Source organism: Carica papaya, chromosome 2, assembly GCF_054855325.1.
Source record: "Carica papaya isolate Zhongbai chromosome 2, ASM5485532v1, whole genome shotgun sequence".
Taxonomy (NCBI): Eukaryota; Viridiplantae; Streptophyta; class Magnoliopsida; order Brassicales; family Caricaceae; genus Carica; species Carica papaya.
In genome coordinates, this window is record NC_142310.1 from 32,625,344 (window position 1) to 32,641,121 (window position 15,778).

At 35.9% G+C, this 15,778-nt stretch overlaps 2 protein-coding genes across 8 annotated transcripts; one reads left to right on the plus strand and one right to left on the minus strand.

The window, feature by feature from the left end:
• Positions 1-1,847: 1,847 nt before the first annotated feature.
• Positions 1,848-8,183, plus strand: LOC110823591 (ubiquitin-activating enzyme E1 1-like). 7 transcript variants are annotated; one of them, XM_022053990.2, is made up of 7 exons: positions 1,848-2,058; positions 2,526-2,917; positions 3,447-3,664; positions 4,668-5,462; positions 5,776-6,644; positions 6,717-7,149; positions 7,334-8,183. In XM_022053990.2, the coding sequence occupies exons 2-7, from the start codon at positions 2,539-2,541 to the stop codon at positions 7,928-7,930; spliced, it is 3,291 nt and encodes a 1,096-aa protein (XP_021909682.1). In that variant the 5' UTR covers positions 1,848-2,058; positions 2,526-2,538; the 3' UTR covers positions 7,931-8,183. The 7 variants fall into 7 exon arrangements, with proteins under 7 accessions (XP_021909682.1, XP_021909684.1, XP_021909685.1 ...); XM_022053992.2 differs by having other exon boundaries at positions 2,531-2,917; XM_022053993.2 differs by having other exon boundaries at positions 1,848-2,053.
• Positions 8,184-8,684: 501 nt separating this feature from the next.
• On the minus strand, positions 8,685-14,150 carry LOC110823615 (LRR/ubiquitin-like domain protein). The gene is made up of 11 exons (XM_022054034.2): positions 13,459-14,150; positions 12,916-13,134; positions 12,693-12,787; positions 11,657-11,809; positions 10,995-11,105; positions 10,812-10,912; positions 10,016-10,153; positions 9,671-9,719; positions 9,459-9,524; positions 9,144-9,263; positions 8,685-9,051 (listed from the first exon to the last, which is right to left on the minus strand). The coding sequence occupies exons 1-11, from the start codon at positions 13,505-13,507 to the stop codon at positions 8,941-8,943; spliced, it is 1,212 nt and encodes a 403-aa protein (XP_021909726.1). The 5' UTR covers positions 13,508-14,150; the 3' UTR covers positions 8,685-8,940.
• Between the last annotated feature and the right edge of the window lie 1,628 nt (positions 14,151-15,778).

The window sequence follows — 15,778 nt, forward strand, 5'->3', positions numbered from 1 at the left end:
TGTTTGTGCGTGCAGGAGTGGACACGAATCATTCGATCTTCCTGGCACACAAATTGCTAGCGTAGGCTTCCTGCATGGAGCCCGTGTTGACGTGGGCACCATGTGGCATGCAGGGATTCATTGTGCTGCTAACTGGGCATCCACGTGGTCTGTTTTTTCTTTTTTGCTAATCAACCCATGTTTTTCAAATTTTCTTTCAAATATGCCCCCCTTTTATTTACAGTTTGGTCCTGGTTTCTAAAATTTATTTTCCAATGTGCCCAATATATATATATTCTTCTTAGTAATTATTTTTTGCATCTTGTAATTAAAAGAAAAAGAAATTCAACTATTATTATTATTTGAGAAATTTAAAATTTACTCTTCGAAAACTAATTTCCGAACTCGGGATGTTACATGAGAGATTAATGGAGAGAAAAAGGAAGAAAATAAAAAAATATAAGGAAAGAGGGAGAAAGAAAGAGAGAAAGAAAGATAAAAAAAAAAAAGCTTCTTTATTCATTAAGATTGCATCAACTAGGTAGTTATATCGTCATTGTTTCAATCGCATTAAAAATTTAAGATTTTTTCATTTGTTTTACAATTGATTTCAACTTATTAACTTATATTAGTGATTGTTATTATTTTACCATCTTTCTCACATCATAAGCTATATTGCTTGAATTTGAGTAAATTATAATCACATTATTAGTATGATATATAAAAATATCAATTACATAGATTTTTCTAAAAATTATTTTGTAATGAGAAACATGACGTCTTTGGAAATGCAATGTTGATGGGATTGTATCGAGATCAGAAACTGAGGTTGAGTTTGGGGTGGTGATTTGCATTTCAGCGGGGTCAATCTAGAAAACAATTTTGGACCGATTGCGTGGTTGCAGAACGTCGTTCTTAATAGAGTTACTTGGCTGTTGGCAAGTGCTGTAATACCTCACCACTAATGTCAACAGACTTGGTGTACTAAAAGTGGATGCCCAGTTAGTGAAGATGGCGTTAATATCACATGCAAAGATGACTCAAAGTATGAGTTTATAGTAGACAATTATAGGATGCTCTTAGCAAAACGATTAGATATCTCCGTCAGCTGGGTAAGAAGAGATGGCAACACAATCGCTCATAACATTACGAGAGAAGCGTTATCTCATCAGAATTTATGCGTAAAGTATTTAATTTTTCCTAATATAATGTAATTATTTCTTGTTTTTAATGAAGTTGATTATTCTTTAAAAAAATATATATATGTGACGTCGTATAAACAATTATTTGGTAAACACGAGTGACTTTATTATTAACGAATCTTTTAACATAATAATTAATTAGTATATATTTAAATCTTTTAATAACTAAATAAAGTATTATTACATACATTTTTATTATAGTATAAGGTTCTATATTTTTTTCTTAATCTTAAATTGTGTTTGTTTTTCAAATATTCTCACAATGCTTTTTGTTTTAATTTAAATGTCAAAATCTTCTTTTTGGAGAAAAACAAATATTTTGGTGTCATTCTTGTTATTATAATGTTAATTACTCCTGTCTATAGTATTATTTTTATTAAACCAAACGTGAAACCTAATCAATTACAGCACCATCTTTAAACATTTATTACGTGATAAAAAGTTGGTAAAACCAATAATAATTAAACAATTACACCTCTAACGTTCTTTACGCAGGACATATATACCATGAAATTTAATACATGCTCTTTTGTTTTTTAATTAAAAAAATTAAAATACGTGGAATAAGTTGATGTTGCTGGGCCTATCTGGGCCCAAATTCCCCGTTTACGTGTTTTGCCCTCATAGACGACCCAACTGAATCACGATTCCTCGTTCAACAACAAAGCAATTCCTTGAAACAGAAAGTCAAAAATCGCCGAGTTATAGAAATCAAATCTCAAAGCACGCGTAGAGTTTTACCCGGCCGAGCAGGATAACAAACGTCGTCGTCTTCCACCGGAGACGCTACCCGTACGACGACGTATCTCCTCTTCATCTACTTGCCATATTTCCTCATTTCGGTAATTAATATCCGGCCATAAACGTCACAGGTGAGGTGAGCTCTCCCTTTGCACTCTCTCTCTCTCTCTCTCTCTGGGTAGTAGTCATACTACAGCTCCCAAGAAAACCTCGCGAAAATGGAAATCAATAAAATCGTGTCTTTCTGTCTCTCTCTTCTTTTTGTATGAAACTCAACCAGCAAACGAGTATAAAATTATATTTGAGACGAAGTAAACAGAAAAGAGAATTCACCCTAAAACCCACTTAATAAATCTCTCTCTCTCTCTCTGGGATTCTATTCTTCTCTTGACTACTGTTGTAATCGGTACGTTTTCCCATCTTTGCTTCTCCTTTCTACCAACGAATCATGTCGAGGCTAGGGTTAGGGTTTATGATTCTGCTGGTGCCGGTACTTATCGGATTTTATCTTCGAAACTACTCTAGTATTGATCTGACTGGGTTTTTCACTCTTCGCTTTTCGCTTTTGATGATTTCTATGGGGTTTTTTGGCATTTTGGGCAGTTTAGTTCACTTTATGCTTCCTCGGAAGCGAGGAGTTAACAAAGCATTTCTCGTAGAAGATAACAACAGCAACAACAACATCGCATCTGCCTCGTCCATCAAGAAGCACCGGATTGAAAGTTGCATCTCCTCTTCTGCCACCGGATCAACGTCTAATAACTGTCTAGTCGTCGATAACAGCTACCCCAGCAACGGAAACAGCAAAAACAGTACCCATAGCAGCAGCGTAGTTGATACGCAGTCGATCATGGCTTTAGGGGACTCGAATCATCACGATATAGATGAGGATCTGCACAGCCGACAGCTCGCCGTGTACGGTCGCGAGACTATGAGGCGGCTTTTCGCGTCCAATATTCTTATCTCGGGGATGCAGGGTCTTGGCGCTGAGATTGGTATCTACTTTTGCAAGCTTGTTCTTTTTGCTTTTGATTGTTCAGTCTGATGCTTGGTAATGGTTTTTTTTTTTTTTTTTGAAAAGTCGGTAAAAGGGTTTTTGGCGTTGGATTATGTATATCATTTTTCCTATGTTTCTAAATTTTGTTTTAGTTTTCAATTAGTCTTTGTTTCAGTGGGTATCGTTATTCTTATCTAACCTAGCTCTCGTTAACCCTTAAGGAAATGATACGTATATATTTGCCCTTCTAGGATATGCTTGATCTGTATCTGTTGGATTTGGATTTTTTTGGGTGCTTAAGTGATGCACATCTTATTGAGACGAGCGAGTGATCATCAAATATTAGCATGATAATAGGCTTTCTGTTATGGCATAATACTAGGTATTGCTATAGTAAATAATGATGCTATTGTAGAAACTATTATTATGATAACAAGAAAAAAGATATGTTATTTAATGTTTAATGACGGCTAATGTTGCTCATATTTTCTTTTTCTTCGTCTTAAGTTGTGAATTCATTTTTGCAGCAAAGAACCTTGTTCTTGCCGGTGTCAAGTCTGTGACCTTGCATGATGAAGGTGTGGTGGAGTTGTGGGATCTGTCTAGTAATTTTGTTTTCTCGGAGGACGATGTTGGTAAAAATAGGGCACTTGCATCTGTTCAGAAGTTACAAGAGCTTAACAATGCTGTCGTCATCTCTACTCTGACAACAAAATTGACCAAAGAACAGCTTTCTGGTTTCCAGGTACTTCAAGTGTCTTGTCCTCTACAATTCCAGTATAGCATATGAATCGCAATTACCAAACGTTACTGTGGCCTGTGGGTGGATGTCTTGTTTTCTTGCCGATTTGCATTCCCTCTAGTGTGGCCCTTGCATTTTCCATGTTTAGTCTCGAGAGATGCATCCTCATTTGATAAACTAATCTGAAGTGGACCTCATGCAAAAATTTGACAAACTTTGGGAGTGCAGGTGTGAATATCCAATAGGAATCAAGTTCGTGTTAAACTCATATCCAGGAGGGGCTTGATTGTATATCAATGAGTTTATATTGACTTACCATCTTGATAATAGGGAAGTGTAATAATACTCATATGGACATTTAGAGGCATATATGTCAAGATCCAATAGGAGTCAAGTTTTTATTGAACTCATGCCCAGGAAGGACTTGGATTGTACGTCAATGAGTTAATGTTGACTTACCATCTTGAAAATGGGATAGTGTGATTAGTACTCGCAATTTAGAGGCATATATTTTTTGTAATAGAATACCTGATGCGATAATATATAACGTTTTCATCTTTCCTAGAAAGCTGAAAAAAGATATGCATCCATATCCGTTGACGTCTTGCCTTGCTGAAAGACTATTTTGACTCTACCCTTTCCCTCTTTTACGGAAGAAAATGATGGAAATGGTAGAAAGCCACCTAGTATCTAATATAAAGTATAACTTATTATCCTGTAGAGCTTAAGTTCCCAGATTTTATCTCTCAAAAAAGGAAATAAAGTTTCCGGAACTTTTGTTGGACGATAGACAACTTAAGTTTGATCACGATTCTAAGATTCGAATTTTAAGTGCCAAAATATACTAATAAAATCTCATGCTAGTTTTTTTAATTGGTTCCTTTTGGGAATAACATATTAAATGTGCTATTTCTTTGACATGAATCTTGCACCATTTTTTGTGCATGTGCTTGCGTTTTTTCTCACAAGTTTCTTATGTACTTTGCTCAAATTATGCACTATGCAGGCTGTTGTATTTACTGAAATCAATTTTGATAAAGCCATTGAGTTTAATGACTACTGCCACAGTCACCAACCTCCCATTGCCTTCATTAAGGCTGAAGTTAGAGGCCTTTTTGGATCTGTTTTTTGTGACTTCGGACCTGAGTTTACAGTTTTTGATGTTGATGGAGAGGAACCACACACAGGCATAATTGCTTCCATAAGCAATGACAATCCAGCACTGATATCATGTGTTGATGATGAAAGGCTTGAGTTTCAGGATGGGGATCTTGTAGTGTTCTCTGAAGTTCATGGAATGACAGAGCTTAATGATGGAAAGCCGAGGAAGGTTAAAACTGCAAGGCCGTTTTCCTTCACTCTTGAGGAGGATACCACAAATTTTGGTACCTATATGAAGGGTGGTATTGTCACGCAAGTGAAGCAGCCCAAAGTGTTGAATTTTAAGCCATTCAGAGAAGCAATCAAAGAACCAGGTGATTTCCTTTTGAGTGATTTCTCAAAGTTTGATCGCCCACCTCTCCTGCACCTAGCATTCCAAGCACTGGATGAATTTCTGTCTGAATTGGGTCGCTTCCCAGTTGCTGGTTCAGAAGAGGATGCAAACAAACTTATAATTATTGCCACTAAAATTAATGAGAGCTTGGGTGATGGGGGGGTAGAAGATGTTAATCCTAAAATTCTGCGCCACTTTGCTTTTGGAGCCAGGGCTGTACTGAACCCCATGGCTGCTATGTTTGGTGGTATCGTGGGTCAAGAGGTTGTCAAAGCATGCTCGGGGAAATTCCATCCTCTTTTCCAGGTTAGGATCTGTTTTGTTTCAGATGATGCTATATAATTCTGTAATAGCTGTCTTTACTAGCCAAATTTGTATCTAGTTGATCCATCTTTGAGAGAGAGTTTATACTGTGCATGCGCTTGTCTGTCCCTCTCTCACTCAAGCATCGGGCATGCTTACTCTTATAAGGACATGTTTAAATGCAGATGATCCTATTGAATACAACTGTTGAAATTTTTTGCCACCTATTAATGTGAAAGTTCCCTTCTGAGCCGAAGCTATTTAATTTTGATTTCATTTTCTGGTAATCTAAGATTGTATCACTTGTTCTCTGTAGTTCTTTTATTTCGATTCAGTGGAGTCACTTCCTACAGAGCCAGTGGATGCCAGTGATTTTAGACCATTAAACAGCCGCTATGATGCACAAATTTCTGTGTTTGGCTCTAAGCTACAGAAGAAGCTGGAAGATGCTAAAGTATTCATGGTAGGATCTGGTGCACTTGGCTGTGAGTTCTTAAAGAATATTGCTTTGATGGGAGTTTCATGTCGCAACCAAGGAAAGCTAATTATCACCGATGATGATGTAATTGAGAAGAGTAATCTTAGTAGGCAGTTTCTCTTTCGTGATTGGAATATAGGGCAGGCAAAATCCACAGTTGCTGCTTCCGCCGCTTCATCTATTAATCCTCGTCTTCATGTCGAGGCTTTGCAGAATCGTGTGGGACCTGAAACTGAGAATATATTTGACGATACATTCTGGGAGAATTTAACAGTTATAATTAATGCATTAGATAATGTCAATGCCAGGCTATATGTTGATCAGAGATGCTTATATTTCCAGAAGCCACTTCTTGAGTCGGGAACCCTTGGTGCTAAATGCAACACGCAGATGGTCATTCCACACCTGACAGAAAACTATGGGGCCTCAAGGGATCCACCTGAGAAACAAGCCCCTATGTGCACGGTGCATTCATTCCCGCACAATATTGACCACTGCTTGACCTGGGCTCGATCAGAATTTGAGGGTTTGCTTGAGAAAACTCCTGCTGAAGTTAATGCCTATCTTTCTAATCCAGTTGAATACACAACTGCAATGGCCAATGCTGGTGATGCTCAAGCTAGGGATAACTTGGAACGCATTCTTGAGTGTCTTGACAAAGACAAATGTGATACATTCCAGGATTGTATGACGTGGGCTAGATTGAGGTATTTCTTTTTATGGTAATCCTAATATTATGTTTTGATTGAGTCAATATTTAATTGAGGCTTTATTATCAGGTTCGAAGATTATTTTGTTAACCGTGTGAAGCAGTTGATTTTTACATTTCCTGAAGATGCTGCAACCAGTACAGGGGCTCCATTCTGGTCAGCCCCAAAGCGATTCCCTCATCCACTTCAGTTCTCAGCTGCTGATACCAGTCACCTCAATTTTGTTATGGCAGCATCTATCCTACGGGCAGAGACATTTGGAATCCCTGTTCCTGATTGGGTTAAGCACCCCAAGAGATTAGTTGAGGCAGTTGAAAAGGTGATGGTTCCAGAATTTCAGCCAAAGAAAGGTGTGAAAATTGTTACTGATGAGAAGGATACTAGTCTGACTACTGCATCGGTGGATGATGCAGCAGTTATCAATGAATTAATCAGGAACTTAGAGCAATATAGGCAGAACCTGTCTCCAGATTTCAGAATGAAACCCATTCAGTTTGAAAAGGTCAGTATCTTTTGTTGATTGTTTGATTCATTCAGATGCCTGTACAGTTGAGGACCTAATTTGTTGTATGCTAATTGTTGGAACTGTATTGATAGGTTGAATTTGGTAGTGTCCAGGGCTCTAGCTGATAGTAATGATGAAAATTCCTGTATCTTGGTCAACTAAATTCTATTTCAAACTGCAGGATGATGATACCAACTACCATATGGATATGATAGCTGGTCTTGCCAACATGAGGGCAAGGAACTATAGCATTCCTGAGGTCGATAAGCTGAAAGCCAAGTTCATTGCTGGAAGAATTATCCCTGCCATTGCCACTTCAACAGCTATGGCCACAGGTCTTGTGTGTCTGGAACTGTACAAGGTTTTGGATGGAGGACACAAACTGGAGGACTATCGCAACACTTTTGCTAACTTGGCGCTCCCTCTCTTCTCCATGGCTGAGCCAGTTCCACCAAAGGTGATCAAGCATCAAGACATGAGGTGGACAGTATGGGACAGATGGATCCTGAAAAATAATCCCACTCTAAGGGAGCTACTCAGGTGGCTTGAGGACAAGGGATTGAATGCCTACAGCATATCCTGTGGAAGTTGCCTTCTGTATAATAGCATGTTTCCTCGTCACAGAGAGCGAATGGACAAGAAGTTGGTTGATTTAGCTCGGGAAGTGGCCAAGGTAGATCTGCCTCCATATCGTCGCCATCTGGATGTTGTAGTTGCGTGTGAGGATGAGGAGGACAACGACGTAGACATTCCTCAGATATCCATTTACTTCCGTTGAGGTTTTTTCTCAAATCTGTTGTATCCAGTCAGGCTGTGACCCTAGTTCAGAACTCTTTTCATCAACAATAGCCTTTACATCTGGTGGTTACCAAACACTAGAGAAAATTGTATTTTCATCCGCAAAAGTTTCACTTCACTTATATGATTTAAAAGCTGATTGTATTTACCCAGTGTTACCAACCTTTGTTTAGCTTATTCACTCTTTGATTGCGCTCTTATTTGTTGTCAATGTGATGCATTTTCAATTTTTATTTGTATTTTTTCAAATTGTGATGCTTTGGTTTTATGACGTTTGTTTGATTTTTCAATTGCATATAAACCCTTGAATTGATTTGATAAACAAACGATTACTGTTTACCTGGTGTCCAAGAATCAGACTATGTTTCTTTGTTCTAAATCAAGTTCATCATCTAAAAATCAGAGAAATTTAATTGTAGCAATATGCTTGTTCCAGATCATATCAAATTAATCTCTTAAAAAATTGTGACTCAAGCAATGTCGTACTAATTAAATTATTTAAATATTTTGTTCCTTTTAGCATTATATGAAACACATACCCTCTGCGGTAAATGAAAATTTGGCCATGCGGCTGACATGCATAAAGGAAATAGAATCAAATATTGGATAGATAGACATTGAACTTTTAATATGTTCAATTTTAAAACAATGTATCAATATATGTTAAGCTTCTGTTTCAAAAATATATATTATTTATATGTATATGTATATGTTAACCTAATATGTCCTCAGAATTGAAAATTGAAAATGCACGGTGTAATTTGATCCAAATGGAACACTAGAAGAGTTTTAGAATCAAGCCCCTGTTATTTGTTACAAACCAAGTCCTTCATCAACATTGAAGGAGACAAAAAGATCCTAAAATCTCTATCAAAAGCTATGATTTCCACCTAATTACATCTATGAGAAAAGTTTATGAAGCTCCATTTTTCTAATTCTAAATGGAAAGACCAGCTTTGATCTCAGAAAATTGTACATGATTTCTTTAATTCAATTTTTGTCAGCACCTTCATCAAATTCACCAGAGACCACAACACGAAAATCTAGTTGTTTCTGATGCTTTGACCGGCGCCGTTTATCAAAGTCTTCCCATCCTTCAAACTGTAACAAGAACATTTCTATGTCGTATCCTTCAAAACGGCACAAACAGCCAAAAAGCTAAGCTTTACAAGGTGGCATAGAGGTAAAAGTACCTGGCGAAGGATATCACTCGTGATTTCTGTATTATGGAGATCGAGTGTTGAAAGCTCAAGGCACGTCTTGAATAATGATGAAGGAAGGGACAATAGCCCATTGTTACTCAAGTACAAAGCCTGCAAAGCAGTACAAATCATAGCTGTAAACGTGTCACAGGACTCATGAGCAAAATCTAGTCTAGCAAAGTGTTCAAAGTATAAAAGCATGGTAGTCCTTTAGAGTGCAGGATTGGTATAGCCAACTCTAGCTAAGTAGTGGCAACATAAAGGGATTTGGTAGAAAATCAGTATAACCAAGATAAGAGTATGCACCTTCAAATTGCGCAAATTGCCAAATTCCTCTGGCAAAACTGATAGAAGATTTGATGAAAGATCAACCTGTAACACGAGTAATGATCCAAGTTTCCAACACTTTATGAAGGCTCTTTCATATATAAGGGAAAAATTCCTTTAATATGCCGCATAATGGCCAAATATATACCTTACTGAGAAAGATAAAGAAAGAGAAACATGGAGAATCTTACCTCAATGAGAGAAGTACAATTGCCCATGGATGACGGGATAGTGGTTATCCTAAGCCAGAGAAACAAGTAGACATCAATCAAGACAAGACATATTTTACAGGATACAAGCTCATGAAATGCATATCCAACTTAAATGAAACATGTTCCTTTCAGAATATTTTATAACATCTTTAAAGCCAATATCTGAAAACTGATGAGGATGGTATAAAATTACAAATATGAAAAATCTGGTGCTTATCTAAAATACAAGACGGAAGAAACTCAAACAGAGCAATAAAACCTGCTTTATTGGCTAATAAAAGGAAGAGGAAGTCCTTAACCCACAATTTCGAGTTCAGGCATTACCTATTATTATTTGCTTTCAGAACTTCAAGCTGACTGAGGAGTCCTATTTCAATTGGGAGGCTTGTCAACTTGTTATTAGAAATATGAAGTTGCCTCAGAGAATCCAAAGCACCGAGTTCACAAGGCAAAGTTATCAAACTGCATAAAACATTTAATTCATAATGATTTGGTTCTTAATGATTGCAGATGCAACAAACTTAAAAATGCATCTCATGGATCAGAGTAAGTTTACCTGTTCTTGAGCTAAACTACGAGTACTGACTAAAGGCAAGTGACACTTTAACTTATTACCAGTAATCCCAGCTACACTATACCTTTCATAAAGATCATATGGATGGCTGAGGGTGAGGGCATTCAAGGAAAGAAACATGATCCAATCTATAAAAGAAATGCAGACACTTCCATAGATAAACAACAGAAGAGATAATTATCCCATCTTACGGCAAAACGTGTCTTCTAATTGACAATCATATTTTGCTTAAACTTGACAAGGAAGCTCCGACTCACTAACAAAATTTTCCTTCTTCCTGCCTCTTGCAATTCATAACTGACATAAACATGTGCGATTTGTGGGGTAGATGACACTTTCTCCTTTGGGTTTTAATCAAGATAACTGAATATCAAAAAATTCTACCACTTCTTTTTTTTTCTTTGAGAAGAGGAATCCTACTGCATTAATTATAATCATATGTTGGCGTTAGGTAACTAGGAGATACAGTTACATACATATGTCATGACCTTTGCTGACAGTCAATAAACCACATAAACTGCAAGATTAAGGACAGAAGCTACTTACCTGTTCTGGCAAACAGATAGAACTGTTAGAAACTTCAGAGATGCCAGTCCTTCCCAATGAATGGATTTGTCCAACAAAGCATTTGCATTCAGGAGCAATTTCTACAGATGGACTCAGAGGTTATCGAAAGGCCTTGTTCTGGTAAATCAATAAAATACCATAATAAGGAAATGTTCTGCTTACCTGCATGGAACTCAGATTGCTGATCTGGGCTGGAACATGTTGAATGGAGTTGTTGCTCATATCCAGAACTCTTGCAGAAGATCCACAAGCCCACACCTCATCTGGTATAGCCTTTTGAGTTCCAAGCAACAAGGATGATTGGAAGCAGTTAGATTCAGATCACTGGCATAGCCCCACAAAAAGAAAAGATGAAAATTCTTTTTCATGTTTTCACTTTTCTCACCATGCTCACTGTTTTTATCATCCCTGTGGGACTAAACCTTAGTTTTACTTTTAAAAAGTTGCTTCTAAAGGTAAATTTTAAGGGGAAAGGGAAAGTGATCTTCTTTGTTATTGTCTTATCTACCACCTTCCAAAATTTTGAATGATTATTACATCAAGTTTTTCTCTCCAAGGCAAAAACAATATCAAAAGAAATATAGCCTCATTAGGTATAACCATAGCACTACAGAACAAAGCCACACTGAATATATTTCATCCAGAGCATACAAGGTTCTCCAAATTCTCGAACAGCAAAGTCAACCCAATATAAAAATGGAGGGGGTTGAGAATCAAAAGATAACCCATTAAGAAAATAGTTAATTCACGGTAACTCATATGAGAATAAGGTAACTCATCAAGAAAATAGACTGCATAGGATTGAAAATAAAGGTTTCTTATACCTTCAGGTCGCATCCTGCAAGTCCAATAACTCCAGTAACCTTCCACCGTTCTAAGCGATTCTTGTCAATGGGAACTACTTCCAACTTATCCGCTGGCTTCCTAGCATCCCTTGAAATAGGCTTTGTCTGAGCATCTTTTAGTATGGGACCATCCTGGACATTTAACCCCATGAACTTTCTTTAGAAGAATACCTAACCCAAGACAAACTAAGCCAGTTATTTATCTTTAATTCCTTCTGCTGCATTTCTTCAAACAGGGAAGAAAAAAGAAAGAGTTTCCAATTTCTTATACATCTTCATGTGGCTTTGATCAAATTCCAAAAGAAAGAAATTTACAATTGAAACGCTGAATTAATTTTAAGTTTATTCTATTACTATTCAATTCTCAAATTTAAACTATTTAATATGTATAACTTAGTCATAATTTATATATTTTATGCATAAGTAAACCAATGTCTCTTATATCTTCAACTTCAGGATAATGAATTTATATTCTTACTTAGAACAACTAAACTGAATAGATTTCAGATTGACTTAGAACCATAAGCTGTTTTCATTCAAATTTTTATTGTATTTCTACTGCATTCTCATCTACATTATAATATTTGTTGTAGTTGTATTCTTATTTGTATTATGAATGACTGAAATTTAAAACAAAGTAGATCATTTTATAGAAGGAGAAACATAGTGCAAACTGCAAAATCTCAGTAGATAAATTCAGGAGAAATAAATGATACTCAAAGAGAAAGTGACACATTTCTCTCTCTTCGATCAGCTTGCAAAGAAACTTAAATCCAAGTTGGAATCGCAATCAACTTATATTTCTTGAAGGTAAAGCTCTTGCAGACACAGTCAGTTCTCACAGTCACTTGTATATAGAGATATATACAGCGGATCGATCTCTTAGGAATAAAAGAAAAAAGGATATTCAACATCCTAGTAGTAATCATTACATGCAGATAAAAAAAAAAAAGAACAAGACACAAAGCGAGAGAGAGAGAGAGAGAGAGCGAGAACTGGGCAATGATAAAGATACCCCTTGATGAAGACCCTTAGATGCTATGAGCATGATCTTAGCCCCATTGCCGATCTCCGATTCCTTCAAAGTCATTGGGTCCACCAAAAGCTTCCCTTTTCATCACCAAGGAGAAAAAAAACAAAACAAAACCCATAATCAAATTACACTAAAAACTAATACGAAATTCTGCTACTTCAATTGCAATTTTTTCAAAGAACTGAAGAAGTAAGACGATTAACACCTTTGTAGATGAGCCTTTGGCCACGAGGAAGAACATCCGTGAGGGGTTGGAGAGTAGTCTTGAGAACTTTGACCGTTGTGTCTGGTGACAGAGAAATGGGTATCGAGCTTCCACCGAACTTGACGAAGATGTCAATGGTGGATTGAGGATTGCTACCTGCACCGGTGGATGCGTCACCCATTTTCCCCCTTCGCCAAGCTTTCCTTCCGCTGTTTCGCTCTGTTTTTAATCGGTAGGGGAATAATAAATAAACGACGTGTTATATATATATCTATATATATTTTTTATATTTTGGTTAATTTTTATAATTAAGATAAATGACAAATATTATTTACAATTACTTTATCCTACAACTTAATATTAAAATTATGTAAAATTAATCACTTAAAATTTTCTTACTTATAAAATCAAATTTAAACTCTCAATGTAAATAACAATTAAATAATTATAAAAAAATTATTTCTTCATATTATAGTTAATATCTATACATTAATTATTTAAATTTAAAACATAAACCTGATTTTAAGAAATTAGTAAAAGTACCTTCCAGCATTGACTTTCTCGCTTCCATTGCCGGACTCTGTTTCCTCATCTGTGAAGCCCGAAACTATTGGTAGTAATAAAAGAAAGGCCCCCCGCGTATCGTTCTCCTTGTCTCCTGTGGCTTCTTGCTCAGCCAATCACCACCATATCTTCCTGTCTGCTTCCTTGAACAACTAATCGCTCTCATCTGCTTTTCATCCTCGCTTTCACGCGCGATACACATCGTGCTTCGTCGTTTCATCTGTTTCTTCTCTCCTACTCTCTCTTCTGCAATGTCTTCACGCCGTGGGTCTGATAGGTGACAAATCGCAAGTCTTAGCGTGCACCACTTCACGGTTCCACCTCCTTCACTTGTCTTCTTCTTCATCCGTGCCAAACACCTCTGTCTATTTCTGTTTCTCTCTTCTTCCTCTGGCAGCTACTATTTCTTACGCTTCACTTTCTTCTTCGGATGCAACGACGGCGAGATTAACTAAAATGAGAGCATCACGCATGATAAATGCCACCGAACCAAATCCTAAGCTCCATTTTTTGATTAATCAAAGGGCATCCCTAAGAGGCACAGATGAAGGCTACTGCATATGGCCACACTAGATTGATATCATCTCACCAGTGGCAACTTCCTCCGTGCGCGTCGTAATGCTTGGATCCTCGACGGAGAGAAGATCTTGGCCATATGATGCCTGAAATTTGACCTGCAAAAAGAAATTAAAGTAATAGTAAAAGACACTTAATTATTAAAAAATACTGAATATATAATGATAGTTAATTAATCGCTTATCAACTTAAACTAATAACATATATATAAATAACTTAAAATTGTATTTTAATTATTAAGAAGTTACATAATATTTAAAATGCATATATTATAAATTAAAATTTACTAAATAATATAAAATTTTTGTATTTAAATTAAAATCTAAAAGATAATGTCTAAAATCATATGTTCCAGTGTCTAAAATGTAAAATAATTCATTGCATCTGTTTATCTCTATGAAATAAGCAAAAAAGCCGGTACATATACCAAAAAATCCTATTCGATTTGTTTTTGATGCTTGTGATGAGGGAGGCTACCTTGTTGTTGACTATAGTATTGTCATGAATTTTGTGCATTGTTTTTGAGTAATTATAGTCTATTTTTGCTCATCTCCTAATTTACTTGAGTCCGTTGAAGAAACTGGGCTGACACTGGATAATTTTTCTTTTTCATAATTCTTGTGCCCCTTAAGATATCCGTATAACTTGTGACAATTATTCATAGTGTGCCCTATCATCTTATAATATAATCAAACTTGCTTGTTTGGATTCGCTTTATAACATCTCTATAGTGAGGGTATAAGGATTTTGCAGTGAGTATAGTAGTGTTTTTGTTTGTGAGAATTAATTTATTTTGTAATTTTATTTGTATCTCTAATATTAAAAGATATAGTTTTTTCTGTTACAGAATCTGAAAAAATCTTTCTTTATTTTTTTCTTACTAAATTATTAAATAAACTTTATTTAAAGAATAAAAATATTTTATAAATATAACTTGAGTTTTAACTATCTTGTTAGTCCCAAGAGGAACCTCATCACCTAATCTCGCTATTGGTAATCAACTAAAATTTTTAGTCATCAACTGTTTGGGATGTACTCATAATTCATTAGCTTATCAAAGAGCATCTTTAATTTTGAAAAATATATGCTCACCGAGTCTTGATTATGCATGAGGTTAGCAATAACTTACTTTACCTCATATATCATCGAGACATTTTATTGTGAATGTCTTTAGTTCAACTAAATCCAAATTTGATAAGCAGTGTTGGTATAAAATGTTCTACACTTGATATCAGGTATTAATGTATTTTGTATCAAAGTAATCACGATGTTATTACATTGTAGTCAATAATCCATAAGCAAATTGTTGGGATTTATCGAAAATTTCAAAGTTTCATCTGTAAACCCTAGTTTTTGTTTTTGATTCTCAAAGTTCTTCGTACAGACCTAACCTAGAAATAATAGTTTGTTGTATATAAAGATTGTGTTACAAGTAGTGCACTCAATCTATTACTACCATTTATATAATATGAACTATTAGGGTTTGCAAGATCGAGAATATTACCGGTTATCGAAAAGATTTCTTAAGGAACGATTGAACCTCTTTATGAGTCGAGATTTCTTCGCCGATCTTCTCTAACATTATGTTAAAATTAAGAGATCTTCGTATAGTTATTGATGTATCTGCAAAAAAAATTAAAAAAAAAATTAACAAAGAATGTAACAGAAGAAGTGAAAAGCTCGACTAGAATTTTCAGAAAGAGAGAATTTTTATTTTTTGTAT